The sequence below is a fragment of the Lethenteron reissneri genome, chromosome 23, assembly GCF_015708825.2.
Source record: "Lethenteron reissneri isolate LAM-NWPU_2019-01 chromosome 23, ASM1570882v1, whole genome shotgun sequence".
Classification (NCBI taxonomy): Eukaryota; Metazoa; Chordata; class Hyperoartia; order Petromyzontiformes; family Petromyzontidae; genus Lethenteron; species Lethenteron reissneri.
In genome coordinates this window covers 959,968-978,807 of record NC_083801.1, presented here as the reverse complement: position 1 = coordinate 978,807, position 18,840 = coordinate 959,968, and the positions used below count along the sequence as shown (strand labels likewise).

Genomic DNA, 18,840 nt, shown 5'->3' with positions numbered 1-18,840 from the left:
ATTTTGGAAATCCTTTTGGTAACCCCTGCTATGTATGGTAAGGTGATGGTTTTAATTAGCTCCTCAGATGGTTCTCTACCTATGGTTGGGGATGCAGCTTTGCAGATTGTGCGGTCAGAATATCCATTCCTCCTGAAAGCCTGGCGTACGTGCTCAAGCTCACTGGCTAGGTGGTGCTAGTCGGAGATGTAACGAACCCCAATGGTGTAGTGTTTTGATTAGGAAATTCTTCTGGGCTGGATGGTGGTGGGAGTCAGGCTCTGGATAGGAATCCGTGTGGGTGGCTTTTCTATAGACAGTGTCCCAACGAGCCATCAGGTCTCTTCTCGATCAAAACATCCAGGAATGGTAGCTTACCATAATTTTTCACTTCCATGGTGAATTTGATAGATGGGTGTATAGAACTGATGTGGTTGAGAAATTGTTATAATGCCGTCAGGCCATGTGGCCAGATCACGAACGTGTCATCTACGTATCTCTTCCACAAGGAAGGACGTCGGGTGGATGTCTGGATGGCATCTGTCACAAATTTCTCCATGAAAATATTCGCGACCACTGGTGATAGGGAAGAGCCCAATGGGGTACCTTCATTCTGTTTGTATAAAGTACCATTTCAGGTGAAGTGTTGGTACGGCAGTGCCTTAACATCGAACAAACCCTCCCCCCTCTCCCCCCGTGAACTCCTGCAGCCACGACTCTACAAAACTCCCCCCCCCCCCTCCTGTGCCTATATAAAGCCACAACAGCAGATCATTTTCTCACCTCATGACGGACGCTTGGTTTGCAACCGCAACGTCGTGTTTATTTAATTGTTTTCTATCTACGTGACTTTACCGAAAGAACCAGAGAGTTTGCAGTAAATTGTCAATCGTTTTTTTTTCAGTGGTGATTGATTGTTGTGGGAATCGTAGTTGTGGTGGGTTATCGGTGTGGTAATTGTGGTTGTTGCTGTGGAAAGTTGTGGTTGCAATGCAGCTGTAGTAAATTGTCATTATATGTTTATACATAGTATTTTTTATACGAGTTATAGTTAATTGTCATAGTATTTATATTGGTTGTGATTGGAGTATATTACCTGTATTTGTACTTTGTGCAGTTACATTGTTCATCTAGTATGGAAGTGTCTCTTCAGTGTTAGTTGTATTTATGGCACAGTGATTGCATGTGCGACTGCAGTAGTCTTTTATTATTATTATTATTATAGTATTGTAGTAAGTATTATAGTACAGAACTGTGAACTGCATGTGGGGAGTGGCTTGTGTGGCTGTGGTGCATTCCCTCTTCAGCTTTACATCTTTGGCAACCCGCACTGAACAGCATGGCGACGTATGGTCAAAGACATACCCTCCTGCCTGTCGCACACAAACAAACCCTCAGCCCAAGAACCTCTGATCCCACCAGTGAAGAAGCAGAGGGTGCTAAGAGTCTCTGTGTATCGACAGGAACACCTTTTGAAGTTGGCCATTGCTATGTACATGTGAATCAAACCTTCTTGAATTGGATTTAAAAAAAAAGAAATATTGAGACAGTTTGATTAAAATGAGAAAGAAAATGCGAAAACGCCATACATTTAAAACATTATTTTTGTTATTATTTGCAATAAAAATATTACAACACACACGGTTCTCGTTGTTGGTTGAATAGCAGTGTAATGATTGAATTTATGTAATTTATAGTAAAAACAATTCCCACTAAATAGAGCACGGGCGCAACTGTTAAATGATTCAAATGTCTACTACGGTAGCTGTGTGATTCCCTCTGTGTTAAGTGTTTCAGGGGGTGCTGCTGTGTTTGATAGCACAAAAATAGAACAAGTAGAGAAACATTGCCAATAGAGATGCACAGCAGGTGAGAGAGATGTTTCCAGTGGAAGTGAAGTAAAGAAAAGGAGATCGGCTAGATCTGTTATTGTAACAGCAAAGAGCATCCCTCATGGTATAATTTTTATTAAACCCACCTGGTCTACCAATTCTTTGGTTGGATGCCAGTCCAGGTACTCTACAACGTAGACATCAGACTTCTTGCATCTCCACACTCGGCCATCCATAGATTGCAGATGTCCCAAAACGAAGAGACGCATTAACAGCGTGTCAAATCCCTTCTTCACCTGTTGAGAAGAGGGGGCGTATTGGGTCAGCATCGATGCTGTTCACATTGATCTGATGCAAAACTCAGCAACTATGTTCATCCCTCCGGTAATTCAAACTGAAAATTCACATCAACATCCACCGCAAGTATAGAAAATAATGTAACACATTTTATACCTATGTCTTTAACATTCATGTCATATTCTTTGGGTCTTTTGGTAAAGCCACATCTACGTGGCTTTACCGAAAGACCCAAAGAATATTAATTCCTGCACTCATGAAAGCTTTAAGTCAAGATTCATGTCATATTTACACCGACTTCTGTATTATACAATTTCTATCAATGTGGCATTTGTTACTTTAACAGTCCCTTGAAAGCACTACTGAATGTGCAGCAACATGAGGTGTATGGCTAGCAGAGATAATTTCCATGTCTGCAAAATCGGAATGTGAACACAGTAACAAAACACAAACGTGGATATGGAGACACGTGTGGCCCAAATTGTGTTTGGATTCCTCACCCCTGGTGTGACATCGACGTGGAAAACACGGGGAGTACAGTCTGACGGATTGTCCTGGCGTGTCAAAAATGTCTCCACAAGAAATGTCTCATCAATCTTGGAGTCCATGAGTCGTACAGTTACATAATCCATGTTTGGGTTGTTTAGCAAGTCCTCAGAATGTTTTACCAATTTTTGCACAAATAATGACTTCCCTGTAAACGAAACACAAGCAACACTTAAAATTAGCAGATGCAATTAAAGCTGATTGCAACCATTACGAACCTTGTTGATTACTTTATTTCTGACCAGTTCAACCATTTAGTAAAGGCTGAGATTTGGGCAACCCTTTGATTAATTTTCCCGGTTTTATAGATGGTAATGCGTAAAGCTGAGCGCTTTGGTTGTAAAATATAATAGTGTGAGCTCAGGTCATTTAAAGCCTTACCTACTCCAGCACGCTTGGATGACACCAGGCTGATGTTGCGCCTATCTGGAAAAACACTAGCCGTTCCTTGTGGAACAATACAATGAGACTTAAGATAAGCTTTGAAATCGCTGTCTGTGAATGACAGAGTGGTGCTGATCCTGAAGCTGTCAAATGTTGTGGGAAGGTGGCTGTGTTCTCGCTCAGAGCTACAAAATATAGCCAACTTGTAGTCGGCCGTGTTTTCCAAACTATTGAAGCACGCCAGGAACTTGGCAGCAACCGCATAGGTGAGCTGGTCTGCGTTTGCGAGGCAATATATCTTGCTCTTGTGTACGTCCTTTGCCATTACTCTCCTCAAGAATATCTCGCATTCCTCCGCCATTGTTTCTGGTGAGCAGATTAGGACTTCATCATAACTTGGAAGTGGCTGATTCTTGGAAAGAATGTAGAAGTGAAGAATGTGAGTGTATATCTCAGCTTCTGGGCAAACAATGAGGTTTGGTTTTCCTATCAGGAATCCTTGTGGAATTTCCCTTTGGATCCTCGTTGTTTCCATTTCCATGAGAAAGTCAAGTGCTGTCCCTAAAATATCTAAACTCAAATACTCTTCACATATCAAGTTAGACAGGTTTTTTTCATAGATATTCCAAATAAGTTTTACTTTCTGCTCACATCCCACAGATTTCCAGTCAAGCATTTGCTCAAACTCCTCTTGGGTTTTGCGCTTCAATGTTGAGAACTTCACATCCACATCATAAAATGATGGGTGGGGAACATCGTTTAGTGATGTGTGATGCAGCTGTGGATTATGCCAAGTATCATCAAATTCCTGACAGAGTGTGTTGACAGTAGAATTATCATCCATCGAATTGGCAAATACGAAACCAAGCAGGACAGTCTCATCTACTGCTCCACAGTGCTGGATCGCTGCTTTTGCATGTTTCTCAGGTATCCCTTGCTCTGTGAGATTCTTCAATAACTGTTTAATCTGTTCAGCTTTATCCTTCATGTCTTCCTCCTTTCGGGTGTTTTCCTCAATGACTTCTTCTGATGGTGGCTGGGTGAGAGTTTTCTCTGTTTGTTCACTTTCTTTCTTGCGGATTAAATCAATCGCTCTCTTTAATGCAAGAGTTACATGGTCACCCGTGCACTCTGACTTGATGAAGGAGAGCATGGTGAGACTTTGTGGGTCCGACTGCTGTGTCTTGAGTAAATCAGCAAGCTTGGAGCACAGTGAAACCAGTTGCTCTGAAGTGTACCAGTTTAGGTGGCTGAACTCTGTCCTCTTCTGGTTTGTATACTGCTGCCACTGATCCAGACAGCCCTCCATGCCCCTACATAGGTCCTTCAGCTCACCAATCACCGGACGGAATCCTTGCACATTTAGACCCAGTGCTGGGAAGTCCACGTCCACACTAACTTTCCGATTTGGATCGCAATATACCAGGGCGTTCCAACCTCTAAACAACACATTTCCAGCATTGTACAGTTGAATGTATGCCTTGCCCAGACGAGTAACGCCATCAAACAACTGCAGACAAAAAACAGAATGAAAAGTTCATGAGGAAAATTTGCAGTTAAGAATTCCGTAAAATCTGCATAAGTCTGTTTAATAATATTGTACTTATTTAGCATTAAACCAAAATGCATTTTCACCTGAACCCTTAAATTTGACCACATTCCCCCAATACTAAAATCCCTCCACTTGCTCCCAGTTTGGTGAAGGCAGACCAGGATCAGAATTATGAAATAAAGAGCAAGAGCAGGGTGGAGTGCTTTTGGAAAATGTAATTTTATAATGAAATGCAAAATACCATTGTGCCTAAAGAATACATTTTTCAACCGATGCATATTACCTGTCATGACATGGTTCAGAAACTCGCAAAAATATGCAAAGAATCTTAAAAGTAAATAAAGAATCACGGGGAAATGCACGCTGGGAATAACACTGAGAGACAGAGCAACCCATGGATATGACAGCAAACACAAATTGTACACATCTTGTTAACTGCTAAGAAAGGTAAGTGGGCTTGAGCAGGACACATAAGGGATTATAAGGGATTATAGCTGATGGACAAGACTAATTGAGGATTGGCAACCCCAGGAAGGAACACTCCCGAGAAGATGACCACCACAGAGATGGAGTGATGAGATCAGCGCATAAGCAGAAGCGAGATGGTTTCTGGCATCACAGTATTGAGAGATGCCAATGACATGGGAAGGCTTTCATCCAACAGTTAATAGAATGTAGCTGATGATTAAAAAATTATGTGAAAAGGGGCAAACGACAATAAAAGTTGTGTAAAATTATTACAATAAGTCCTCATGCGTAGATGCGGTTCCTGAAAAGTCCCGCGTTAAGTGAAAAATGCATTTAGCGAAAACAATTTCCCCATAAATAATGTAATGACAAAGTTTGGCGAGATATGATGTACCATGCACATGCAGTGAGATCGCAGGTTTAATAACTGAGGGCACGCCGCTGTATTACTGTATAATTCCGCATACCGTATCATACCACTCAGCCACGCAGTTTAAGAAAGATTGTCGTCCACCAATCAGAAACCGCATCCATAACGGTGCACGTTCTGTATTATAACGGAGCGCGTTCCGCGTTGTGCGAAAAATGTTTCCTAATGGAGGAACCGCGTTATTGCAAAAAAGCATTTGGTGAACACGAGTTAATCGAGGCTTGGCATGCTTCAGCATGGTTCGTTGTTAAAAATAACCGTGGGACACAGAATGAATGCTTCGCTGAGCACGGGATCTTTACCTCGAGGAAGCGGTCCACCTCCTCCTTGCCTTGCTCTGCCTTGCCAGCAATGAGCATCAGCTTGTTCTGAAGTTCCTCCAAATTCTCGAGGCTGTACGTCCTCATCACCTCATCCTGTTCCCTATCACTGCCTGTCCCATCATGGTTGCATTCGTTGTCCTGGACACATTTCAGCCTGACTATGGACTTCAGTGTAAGCTGTGGGGAAATATAATGCAAGTGAAATATGTTCACGGGAAAACGTTACGATAATGAACAATTTGAAGCGTCTATTGTTTCTCACCCCTAGAATCAACAAAATGTTGGATTAGAGTTCAGTTACTCAGCAAAATTCCCATGATATCCAATGGTATACGACGACACACAGCGATAAGTTCAATATAATTAAACTTTCAGTACATTATTAACATGAAATGTATTTACACAAGTTGTAACTTAAATGTAACATTTCCAAGAAATATGTTTTTGTCATGTAATCTTCAAACTTTCTACCTAGACTTGACACAATTGTTATTTAATTCTTATGTTTTGACCTTGAAACATATATAACTATTAGGATAAATGTGAAAAACATCAGAAAAAAAAACAAGGAGAACGTCTCCTTTATATACCTGTCCTTTACATAAAACATTCTAAGTATTTGTTTAGCACATCAACAAAAACAAACTCTGGGCCAGTTTTTTGTACGAAATCTCATCAGCAGTCAGCCTTGTTTAAACCAGTGTTGAACTGGCAGATACTTAGAGGCAATGGTGCTCTTTTACAAATGGCTCAGTTCAGCAGCATTGAGAAGGATAATATCTGTGTATTTAGTTCCTTAACACATTATTAATGTTTAACATTGTGAGAGCATTTCCCACTGCACCCATGCAGATGAAAATGAGGTTTATGAAATGCATAGGGTACCTTCCCCTGCTCAGAACAGTGTTCAATGTGAAAGATGCCCTTCTGGTTGATGGTTTTCGCCTGCACAAAGGATGACCTCTCCACTGAACCATGGGCCTCATGGACAGCTTGCAGCCACTCTTTATTTGCACAAGAATCAATCTGTAAAGCAGGAAGAACACCAGTTTAACATGCAGGCTTTCGCGACCAAAATTATCCCTAATAGAGGTGTTTGGGTGAGATTGCGTAAATATAAATGTGTCGTTAAAGCCATCACCACCCAACACAGCCAATTAGTCAGGTTTGTCACGGAAACAAAATATGCCAATTCATTACTAGTACAGCACACCAATGTGTTGGAGAGTAAACCCACAAAATGTACAATTGGAGTACGACGTTTCGCCAGGAATTACAACTAGCATCATCAGGCGACAGTTATCGCATGATCATGCTGGCGAAACGTCGTGCTCGAATTGATCTAACCGAAAAACCTCTCAGGAAGAACACCGTTAAAAAGCACTTATCATTTTACAAGTGTTCTTTCACATATTAAACTTTTTTTCTAAACGGTGGGTTTAAAAATAAACGTAAGTTCCAAATGTAGTACTGACATTAGGGGTAGGGACATGGCATAGCAGTACCACGTTCGTGCTCATCCACTTGTTGCAGAGCTTCATGGTAAGAATCCGGCAGGCTTTCCTGGTTATTATTGCAGGTGTATTAACCTTAACATATTCACCGGCTGCTTCACCGCAGACATGAAAGATTCCCTGATGTCAGTCGAAACGAGAAGGCCATTGTGTGCTAGTGCGATGGTCCAAATTTTCTGCTATTCAGTTGGGATTACACGCAGAAACCATCACCCCCTACTGCAAAAACTTGGAGGGACCCTCCTGAAAAGGTCATGAGGCTCAGTGAGGCTTTCTTTGGAAAACAAGGGTAATAATAGTTACAACTAAAATGCAGATGCATTGCACAAAGCTGTTAATCAGTGGGATGTGTGCATTACAGATACATAGGAGGAATATCTATGATATTTTTACATTTGAGCCAATCCCGTGATGGCCAACATTTGCCTGTTTCTGTTTCCCGCTCCCCACTTGGAGACACCTGCTTGCCGTGTGACGTCATGTGCCATGTGACGTCACCTGATGAAACATTATTTATCATGATCAACCTTGATCAATCCACTACTGTATAAATGCCACCTCAGGCCTCCACCATCCCCCACAGACTGCTATGAAACAATCCACCAAGCACCTGGATACAAGCTAATTAAATCGATCCATCTCTTCGGAGGATGTCCTCTCAGGGACATTGCCTGCCTTGGCTGCCACCTGGTCCTTCTTAACCACCGGCCATCATCCCTTGTTGTGATCTGTCAAGCCCAAGCCCCACTCATTTTGATGAACAGTTTTGAATGTCACTAACCTGAGTATATTCTCTAATCCACGTCTTAGTAACTGATTCTCAATACAATTCCAAGAGAGCATCTCCTCATGCTTCCTTGGGTACTTTTCAATGTTTGTTCTATATATTTTATGCATGGCTGTTTATGAACCATAGCGCAGAAAGTAATACACCTTAATAACAATACAATAATTCCAAGATAAAGTCATGTTGGAAATCACTAACGAAATCATGCATACGCAACGTTTCTTCCTCGTTTGAGGTTTGATTAAACGCCGGGCACAGTGCTATAAGGAAGGGCTGATAAAAAAATATATTGAAGTACAGTACCCTGCATCTCATCTGTTAGCATTGTAACACAAGATAAATACAGAGATAGTGGGGTTTAAAAATCACGTAACTTATAAAGAAAGTTTAGACTCACCAGCTTTCGGGGAATATTGCAATCGGTATCCATTGTGGCCTGCAGCTGCTGGAGGGCCTGCAGGAGCTCATCAATGCCCACATCTGCCTCAAGTTCGTACAGCAAGGGTGCATAACCCAGCACGGCATCGTGGAAGATCTTCACCTTGTCAATGTCCATGTCATTTTCACCAGCCGAAATGGAAGCCAAGTCAACAAAGACTTTCAATTCCTTAACATCTGCAACGTTAATATTTAGAATAAATGTTCAGCAAATACCATCTGCACAATTACAAAAGGAAAACGTTGTTTTTTTGGGGAATTCATGCATTGGCTTTATTCCTATTTGAGGGTGGTCCAGATGTTAATGTGACCACAATATAATTCTCTAAAACTTACTATAGAACAGAAACGAATATGCAAAGGCACAACATTTAGGGGTCAATTAATTGTGGGTCACAAGACAACTGGACAAACCTGTAGATTTCAATGCAGCTCAAAAGTGTATTTTCTATATGAGTATAAAATATATATTTGTTCCCCAAAATTGGTGCTCTTAGTCTATTCAAGGATTGTTCATTGTGTCCGAAACTTACTCTTTACAGTCTCTTTAATCCATGTGATAAATAGTTTTTCACTGCATTTGCAGAAAGCATCCGAACTTTGCTGTAAATTATTATTGAGTCCTTTTAGAATGTCTTTCGTTTTAACAAGATCTTCATTTATGGAATTGAGAGGATTTTTTCTGAATGTTTCCTGATCCTGCAAGACATTATAGTTTGTGAACATACCATACATTGATAGGCATCAGGAAAAAAACTATACATTGCTTATAATTGCCCAAAATCTAGCCAAAATATACTTTGTTTACTCTATGTAAAGTAATGTAGTTATGATGTGCAAAGCATATGTGGAAATCTCTAACTTAAGATAATAGAAATAGATAGCAAAGGTCCCTTTCTCAATTTAACGACGATCAATCATTGCATGCGGACCATGATAGCATATATTTTCTGACATGCAATACCCTGGTGTCTACAAACTAAGTTGTGTCTGCAGTAGCAGTTACATTGGGAAAACGAAACGACATATCTCAGACCGTGTTCGCGAACACAAGGCAGATTTGAAACACGGCAGAACCAATACCTCTGCCATAGCTGTTCACTGCTAGAACACTGTGGGCTCACACGACATTGTTTTTTTCCGAGACCAAAGTACTCTGCAAAACCTTCGGGCTACCATCAAAGATTTGTTTATGAAGCCATCCAGATATATAAACACAGACACACTTAAACTGAGAAAATGGGTACAAATTGAGCAATCATTGTCCTACCTGCCATTGTCAGTAGTTATTTCTGACTCTCTGAGTTACATTACCAATTCACATTACCAAGTTAAATGTCTTTACATTAACGGGCTAAATGTCTCACTAACAAAGCCAATGTTGCCCCTTTCTCTCGATGTGGCGGTGGCTCTCGTTTTTGTAGCAGACTATAACTGGCTGTGATGTTGTTGTGTGTCTCTCTCTCTCTCTGTGTGCCTCTTTGTGTGTGTGTCTCTCGGTTTTGTGTGTGTATGATTCCTGCAGTCACAAAAGCTTCAAATCAAGATTGAACAGCCTCTAAGGGGAGGATTTCCACACAACTAAGATATGACTTCAACCGAGAAGATGGATGCAAATTTTTGCAATCTTTGGAAGGACGTGATCAACCAGGTAAAGTATTAACTATTGTGTTAACCGACTCTCTGAGTTTCATTACATTTCAAAATTTTGTTAAGTCTGATATCTGAGCTTCCTTTTCCTTTTCTCTCTTTCACCTAAGCCCTCTGAATTTCACCCCCACCCTCTCGCCAGTTATGGCCTCCCCTCCCTCTCCCACATCTATATAATGCCTCGTCACGACGGCATGCTTCTCTCTCGCACCTGAAGACGATTGCTTGTTGTTGCCATCGAAACGTCGTGATCTATTTTATTTTCCTATCTACGTGACTTTACTGAAAGAATTAGTAGTATTAGTAAGATATCAGTTACACCATGGAATCAATACCATCAAATCAATATCATACGTTTTTATGAATGACAACTCGGATAAGTAATGATGCTTTGAAGGGTTGTTAAAATAAGTGTAGTGTAATAGCGCCAGCTGGTGGACAGCGGCAACTGTGGTGGACAGACAGTACACACGCCGGTGAGCGTGTGCATGGGTGTGTTGGCAGGGTGGAGGAACTAGGGCAAGGGTCACAGAGGACCCCATCTGGAAGCCCCTGGAACCTGCTAGTGGGTCCGAGAAGGGAGACGTGGGCAGGGTGGAGCCAGGCCGCGCTGGTAGGATAAAAGGAGCAGAGAGCGGGAGCTTGAGGCTGCCGGTTCTGGGATTGGATTCGTCTCGTCGTTGCTTTCGTTTCATCGTCGTCGTCGCTGCCGTCTTTGCTTGATATTGCGCTGCCAGATAGTTGTTGGCCGTCTCAATCAGCGCCGTCAGTGTTAGACGGCTAGTGTTGTGTATAGGCGAGGCTAAGCGACTGTAGAGAGTGTGCAGGCGAGACTGTAAATGTTCTAAATAAAAGGTGCCTCCTACAAACCTCGTCTCCGAATCAATGATACTACATAAGTATAAAATCAGGTACACATAGATTGTTTTGTACAGATGTTAGAACACATTGAATAGGGATTGGATCGGATGAGAAATGTAATCGGTCCCAATCAGGTTTGGTCAAATAGGTCGTGGGCATTGGATGAGATGAATTGTATTCAGATCATATGCCGATTTCCTTATCATCTGATCAGATCATATCTGAACAAACTTTCGAGAAAATTTTAGTTTTCAATAGTTTTGAAATTAATATTACTGACCTTTAATAATGTAGTCGCAGTGGTGTTACCTTTCATAAGCAATCATAAATATACTATTTTCTGTGGTTAAAAGTGAAAGTTAAATTAATTGCACTTTGCGCTCCTTAATAGATTAATTTGCTTACATGATTCATATATGATCCACACCAAATTAACCTATTGCTTTCCTTCCAAACGATCATTCAGATCACATGCAATCAAAACAAATCCATACTTAATTTGTACCAGACCTCTCTCAGGTTGAGTGTCCTTTTATTAAATATATTAACCAGCCATAGTACTCTTTCAACCCAATGCATGCGATGGACTTTGAAATATTCATGGTTACTTACGTGATGTGACAACTCTCTGAGAAGCCGGAAATCTCCCGTCAGTCCAAGGCAGTCCACTATTTCTGAGACAGCTTTTGCTGATCTTGCAGCCTCGCTGATTTGCCTGTAGTGGCGTATCTGGGTAAGTCTCTCTTCTATCCAGACAGCCATATCTTTATTTGAACAGTCAGGCCTGTCCAATGCAGGGGCAATAATATAAAACTCTTTCTTTAAGCATTCTTCACTGTTGTTTCTGAATTTTTTGTGAACTTCACCAAGGCTGATTGTGCCATGTTTTACATCATTGTAGAGCGTCTCAAGGCTGCTATAAGATGGTTTCCATATTTCTTCAAACACATGGGCCAGAGAAAAGGCTGACAAACTGTAAAGCTTCCTGGAGTCTGTCATGTGTCTCATCCGGTTCTTCCACGATTCAGAAAAAAGAAAAGATCCCTTCAGTTTGAGAAGTTGTTTGGCCATTTCCTGTTGTTCCGTTTCGAGAAAAAGTAATGGTTGACCCAGCATCTCTTCTTTGCCCAATACTCTGGCAAGCCAGAGGGTTTTGATAGGTTTTGAATCAGCTTTTAGACTCTCTTCATAATTATTTTGTAGATTTTTATAGTCATCTGTTTATAAAAGAAAAACACACTTATTACATATTTTGTAAGATGGTTTACTTTTGATCAAATTTTGTGCAATTATCTCCATTTCCTCTACAAGCCTATTATAGTCCCTCTTCTTCAAGTGAAATATTTGTAATATATTTATAATTTTAAGTGGAATTAACACTTTTACTGAACCTTATACACATTGTACAGCAAACCCTTGCCCATCACGTGGGTTACGTTCTTGAAAACGACTGCAATCGTCAAATCCGTGATCCGTAAACTCAAAGGCATATGGGAAAATTATGGTTTGGTTCACGGTTTGTAATATGACACCAACCCCTCCTTTTGATATATGTTACCCTACATCAACCCAAACATTAAACAGGAAGTATTTTGAATGTAAAATATGATAAATATATTTTACAATGTTAAATATAACTTGCACAGTAAATGTACAGCATGCTAAAAAGTACGTAGTGCACAATACTACATGTACACGCATTCATGTATAGTACTGTACACTAGAGGAAGAAAAATAATGTGGCTGAACCCCAATGCCTCCTCACTGGCAGTTGTGAACACCGAGTGGCCTGGGACCCGCAATGGGCCGCTTGGGAGACAAGATTCTTCCACGGCAGCATCATATCTCAATAAATTGGGCATGAAACCAAAAAACCGTAATAGCTAAACCCACGAGTGGGAAGGGTTTGCTGTACTCGAATACCTTATTTAGCCAAAACACATTAACCTGTTTTAATTTTTTTTTTAACTCCCCTGTATACAATCACTGACTAAAGAACACTGACTGAACCAATGTGAATTTTCTAAAGCTTGGACCTAGAAATGCTAATGGCTTGTCAACACCTCTGAAATATAAATATTTAAACATAAAAAAGAAAGTTTCCTGCATCGCCCACCATTCATATTGTTCTTGACAAGCTCACATCTTGAGAGCAGCTCATTGACGAGGATTCTCTGAAATTTAAATTCGTCAATCTCACTTTGCCGCCAGCCCAACACCATCTCAAGGTCTGTCCGTGTGACCTTTGTTGTCTTGGAATCTGCAAAGCAAAACAAAAGATTATTTAATTTTCAAAAACCAAGGAAATCACTGGAACATGGGATCCAGTTCAATGTAAATTTTGATACTTTAATCAAACTATTGAGGTCCGAAACCTCGTATTATATCAGCTTTACCAAACCTATCAACAAGTGTACCCCTACCAGCATACAGGGTTTAGGTTTCATTATATAATTAAAAGAAAGCACTTAATTATAGTTATAGTTACATTTACATATTAAGTAAGAGCTAAGACATTTAGTTTACACTTAATAATAAGTATGTTCCTTCAGAATTGCTAATGTACACACATACAGTAACACTGCTTATTAACCCCACGTGACCATACCCAATGTGACCACCGCCGACCCCCGAGCGATGTCAGGCATATCCCCAGGGGTAAGCTTACCACAGCATTCCCGTTGTTGGTCTAGCCCAACAATGGAAATGCATAAAAATATGTTTTATTTGTTCATATTTGCATTGGGGGTTTCAACTGTTAGCCCATACCGCAAGTCCTTACTTAATGCGCGGTGTCCACACAATGCGTTTTTTTGCATTAACGAGGTTCTTCCATTAGGGAACGCTTTGCACAACGTGGAACATGCAATGTTATCACGCGGAACGTGCACCGTTATATTGCAGAACACGTCTGTTAAAACGCAGAATGTGCACCATTATAACGTGGTACCTGAGCGGTCGACAGTGAACTTCTTGAGCTGCAAGGCTGAGCAGTACAATGATAGAGTACGCCGAATGATAGTCACGCGGCAGCATACCCTCAGATATTTGTTGCGTCATCTCACATCGTGTGCGTAGTACATTGTATCTAGCCAAACTTTATCATTACATTATTTATAGGGAAATTATTTTCACATAACACGTTTTTTGTTTAATGCGGCACTTTTCAGGATCGCATCTACCGCATTAAACGAGAACTTACTGTACATCGGATAGAATCCACACGATGCCCAGAGAACCATAGGGGTCATTGCTAGTTGAATTGTGCAGTGTGAGAAGCTTGAACTCGGGGCCTATTAAAGAAAACCCACGACTGTGCCCGCAGATCTCCTACCCCATTGTCTGGAGACAAAATGGTGATACACTTGATTATGAAATACATATTTTGTACATTGATAACTATATTTACAGGGCAGCTGTAATTGTCATCACTACGATGCGGACCCCTGCATAGTTAGATATATTTTCAAGGTACATATTGAATTTGTGGTAACAGGGAAATAGTTAAGACATATTCAAATTCCTTACCGTTGTTATTGATAGCATTGAAGCATTCCAAAAGTTTTTCCTTGTGCTTGATGGCCAGATGAAGGATCTTATACACGACAGACCCATCAATGAGCTCATGAATTAGTGTGTCAAGTACAGACTGAGCTATGCCAATGTGGATTTGAGCTTGGTCAGTCATTGTTTCATGTAGCTTCGTGTTGCTTCCTGCACAAGAGAAAAATGGAGATGATGAGCAAAACTTGACACAAAAACCCATAAGGAACTACCGTAATGTAAGTAAGTACATTTATGAATGTGCAGCTCTTACAACCTCGGTTATCACTTGTTGCAGAGGCTCATGGTTCAAATATAGCAGTGGCCCTGATTATCACTGCAGGTGTATTAACAAGTACTGTCTGTTCCACAGCGGATGTACAAATCCCCGTGGGGTCATACGCAAGAGTAGGTCTTTGTGTGCCGGCATCAGTCCAAATTTTCCAAAGTTGAACAACTACCCGCATGTTACTCACTGGTAATATCTATAGCACCAACGTTTTAGAACAGGCGTATTACCTTCCTTAACATCGTAAATCTGCCTTTAAATATTATGAAGCACATTAGTGCAAGATACAACCAAATTCATGAATGTCATTTGTAAATTTTAACCTGACCTGTGCATCCGAGTTACATTTTTATGTACAATGTAATTGGTGTGGTCTGGGACTGTTGTTGTTGTTTTGCTGCTTTGCCTAAGCTTGCATTTGGTGTTGACAAATCTACAGGAATTAACGTGGAGATTGTACTTATATACTTATTTGTAGTATTTTGCACTCATATCTGTCGTCTAAAAAAAGAGTCAAAATACTCAGTGAGGCTTTCCTGGGTAAACAAGCTTAACAATAATGAAACTATTGTGCAGCTTTACCCCAGATCTGCAGGAATGTAGCCGAAGCTTGCCATGTCAGGAGGTGTTTGACGATGTCCTCATTGGATGTTTCTTCATGTTTAGGCCAAGAATTCTCCAAAATGCTGGACAGGAGCCCACCGAGCCTTGCTGCATGTGTCTGTACATATCTGAGAATTTCCTCCTCTTCCTTTGCCTAAGGAAACAGACAAACATTGAATCAATGTGAAGTACCGGTGAGGACGCTTGACGCCGAGGTTGAGGCACACGTATATTTATTTCACAATACGACAGTGGGCATATAACACTTGAGGGGGTATCGGCCCCCTCACCCGTATAACTCGGGATACACCCCTAGCTAACTCTGTCCTAGCCCCGAATCCTCCACTAATGGGCTAGGGGAGGCTAACTGGCCCGACACTGGTAAGTCGTGCCCGGTACCCGGAGTTCCAGACCAGCTCTTACAAGAGCACCGGCTCTGGCTTTCGGGACCACGCCGCTGGCTCAGTCCTGTCCGGCCCTGAAAAGGACATCGAACTAGGGGAGTCCAGGGCTCTATCTAAGACGTCTTCAGTCTTCTTCCCTTAGCTTAAACATAACTGAACTCGAGCCCTTTGAACATCCCCTTTTATACCCAACCCCTCCCTGAGGGGTGGGGCCCCGGGGGATCATAACGTTCGAACCAGCCCCCCCCAGGGTGTCTGGCTCGGACGTCGTAGAGGGCACCTCCTCGTGCACTTACGTAGCCCCGCCCACTGTGTTTGTTTTCCATAGGCTGCCATGCATAACGGGCCCTCTCTTTAACACCCCTACAAATGTACACATTATAACGATCGCGTTTCGTGTTGTGCAAAAAAATGGAAGAACCACGTTATAGCGAAAACGTATTGCATGAACACCACGCGTTAAGCAAGGACTTACCATACATACATTACAAACTTACCTCACACACGTAATGAACTGCTTGGATAGCGCATTCTGCAAAGCAGTTTTCCAGGGAAGGGCTCAATGTTTTTAGATATTCTGCATTGCTGCAGTAGGCCTTGATTTGTTGCTTCCTGTCTGCCTGCATGAGGTGATGATAACATACGGCCGCTATGTTTCATTACAAGGCAAAATCATTAACACAGCGGACATCATCTAACATGCGGTCCAACAAACTACAAATACAACTAAACATATTTAGGTGGCCTGTGGTCAAATTACTTGGAATGTGCCCATTCTTGGAAGCTAAGCAGGGGTGAGCCTGGACGGTGCTTTGATGGGTGATGATCACACAAAAACAAGTTGTTATAGAGCTGTGGGGCCACATTGTGGGCAACAGAGGGCAGTGCAGCAAATCTATTGCTGTGCTATACTTTTATGCTCCCCACTTCACCAATCTGCACTGGACAGCATGAAGTATGGTCAAATAATCCCCACGAACCACACACCATGGGGAGGCCAGCAGTCGATTGAAAAAATGGAGGTACTTGTACATGTAATGTTACATGTGTAATTCTGAAGCACAAATGCACTGAAATGTAACAAATGATCTGAAATAAAATAATAATAATTTACATTTATTTGTAAGGCGCCATCCACTAATGTCTCAAGGCGCCTTGTAAGATTAAGCTAAGGCCAAGAGAGGATAGCTAAATATAATAAATTGACATAAGAAAATGTGTTCTTAGACACGACATAAAAGTATTGACATTGTCGGTTAAACAAATTTCCAATGTTAGAGAATTTCACAACCGAGGCGCAGACACAGCAAATGTCCGCTCACCCCAGGAACGCAGCCGGGATCAAGGTACGCACAGAAGGGCAGAGTCTGCAGATCTTAACGCCTTTGAGGGGATGTAAGGATGGATTAGCTCGTGAATATATAGTGGTGCCAGCCCATGCAAGGCTTGAAAAACTAGTAGAAGGCTCTTAAACTCTACTCATTTCAAGACCAGTGTAATGATAAGAGAACCGGAGAAATATAGTCACGTAATTGGTTTTGGGCGAGCACCATAACTGCCTCATATCTCTAATTGCTTGGATAACTAAATGGAATATGATCTGTAGGTAAAAGAGTGATGTTTCTCTATGGTAGAGCGTTAAAGACAACTATGTACATATCTGGTTATTGCTAACTTCCCTGCCATTTAAGGAGCTTGGAAGAGATAAATCTCATCACTCCTTTTATGGGTCAAACTAAGATATAGTTCTATTTCATTTGGTACATTTTAGATATGAAAGTGGAATTCTCCATGAGACAGAGCCAGTTGCTTCTCTTCACATATGTTGGTTGCATTTTCATCATGTGAATATTTACAACGTATTAAGATGTGTTATGAAACTGGACAACATCAAAATAATATATGTTAAAGCAAACATGCATCATCAGCCATTATCTATCCACTGCTTCATGAAAATCACAACAGAAGAATTAAAAAATGTATTGCTCATAGGAAATACATTACAAAAATGCAGAATCAAATGTTTAATTTTTAAATACCTGCTGAATTCTGTTCTTGAGAAAAGTCATGGTCTGTGTATTCCATATTTTGTTAAAGTCTTCAGCCTCAAATTTAATTGAAAAAACATCATGCCAGATCTGCAAAAAAATTTTGATTTTACTTTATTTCATCAGGTGAAACACGTAATCACAAGGGCCCAAATCATGTAGAGTTTGTTTTCACACTTGCACAATTCCAGAGTTATCAAAAATTTCTGCAAAGAGTGATTCTGCTAAAGGAATGGTGGGTTTGTGATATGATTCGCTGTACATAATGGGTGAAGCCACATTGTGCAAACAAGCCTCGCAGTCAAACCAGTAGCAGGGGGAGTGACAATAGAAATCAGGGTCGTACATGCTCACATGAGCTTGCTCGCCCCATTGATGGGAATAAGCCAGTCAAATCAGCTCTGTCCATCACGCACGGACAACACACACACATACAAACATGATGCATGCTCCACCCTCTATGCGGCTATGCCAGAGTGCTGAGCTGCTGAGCCAGACAGCGTACTACTGCTTATAATGATGACAATGATGTTGTAGTTGCAAAAGATGATGGCAATGATGTGAATGATAAGTAATGGTAATGGTTCTGATGACATCTTCAGCTTGCTTTTGATTTTCAGTAATTAGCTATCTGGAAAATACATTTCATTCCATTATAATATATTTAAATGGTTTACCTTTGGTTCATGTTGATTAACAAAGAAGATTACTTCAGAATGACACATACTTGGTTTGAAAATGTAGGTGGGCAATAAGGGTTCAAGCCAATGCAAGATGATGGCGTTTGCATCAAGTATGCACTTTGAGCCTTCCAGACGACTTTCAGTCATTGGACTATTCATTTCCTACACAAGAACAAGATGCAATTTCAATACCATATCTAAAGTACTTC

General features: G+C 41.1%; 1 protein-coding gene across 1 annotated transcript in view; it reads right to left on the bottom strand.

The window, feature by feature from the left end:
- Window positions 1-18,840, bottom strand: part of LOC133345815 (E3 ubiquitin-protein ligase rnf213-alpha-like) — a 131,570-nt gene that overhangs the window by 65,340 nt on the left and 47,390 nt on the right. The window contains 14 exon segments of the mRNA XM_061556815.1: window positions 1,958-2,107; window positions 2,609-2,802; window positions 3,036-4,548; window positions 5,791-5,988; window positions 6,697-6,837; window positions 8,510-8,727; window positions 9,084-9,249; window positions 11,674-12,278; window positions 13,178-13,321; window positions 14,590-14,775; window positions 15,476-15,650; window positions 16,398-16,520; window positions 17,940-18,038; window positions 18,626-18,793. Coding sequence (XP_061412799.1) covers window positions 1,958-2,107; window positions 2,609-2,802; window positions 3,036-4,548; window positions 5,791-5,988; window positions 6,697-6,837; window positions 8,510-8,727; window positions 9,084-9,249; window positions 11,674-12,278; window positions 13,178-13,321; window positions 14,590-14,775; window positions 15,476-15,650; window positions 16,398-16,520; window positions 17,940-18,038; window positions 18,626-18,793 — 4,080 coding nt within the window.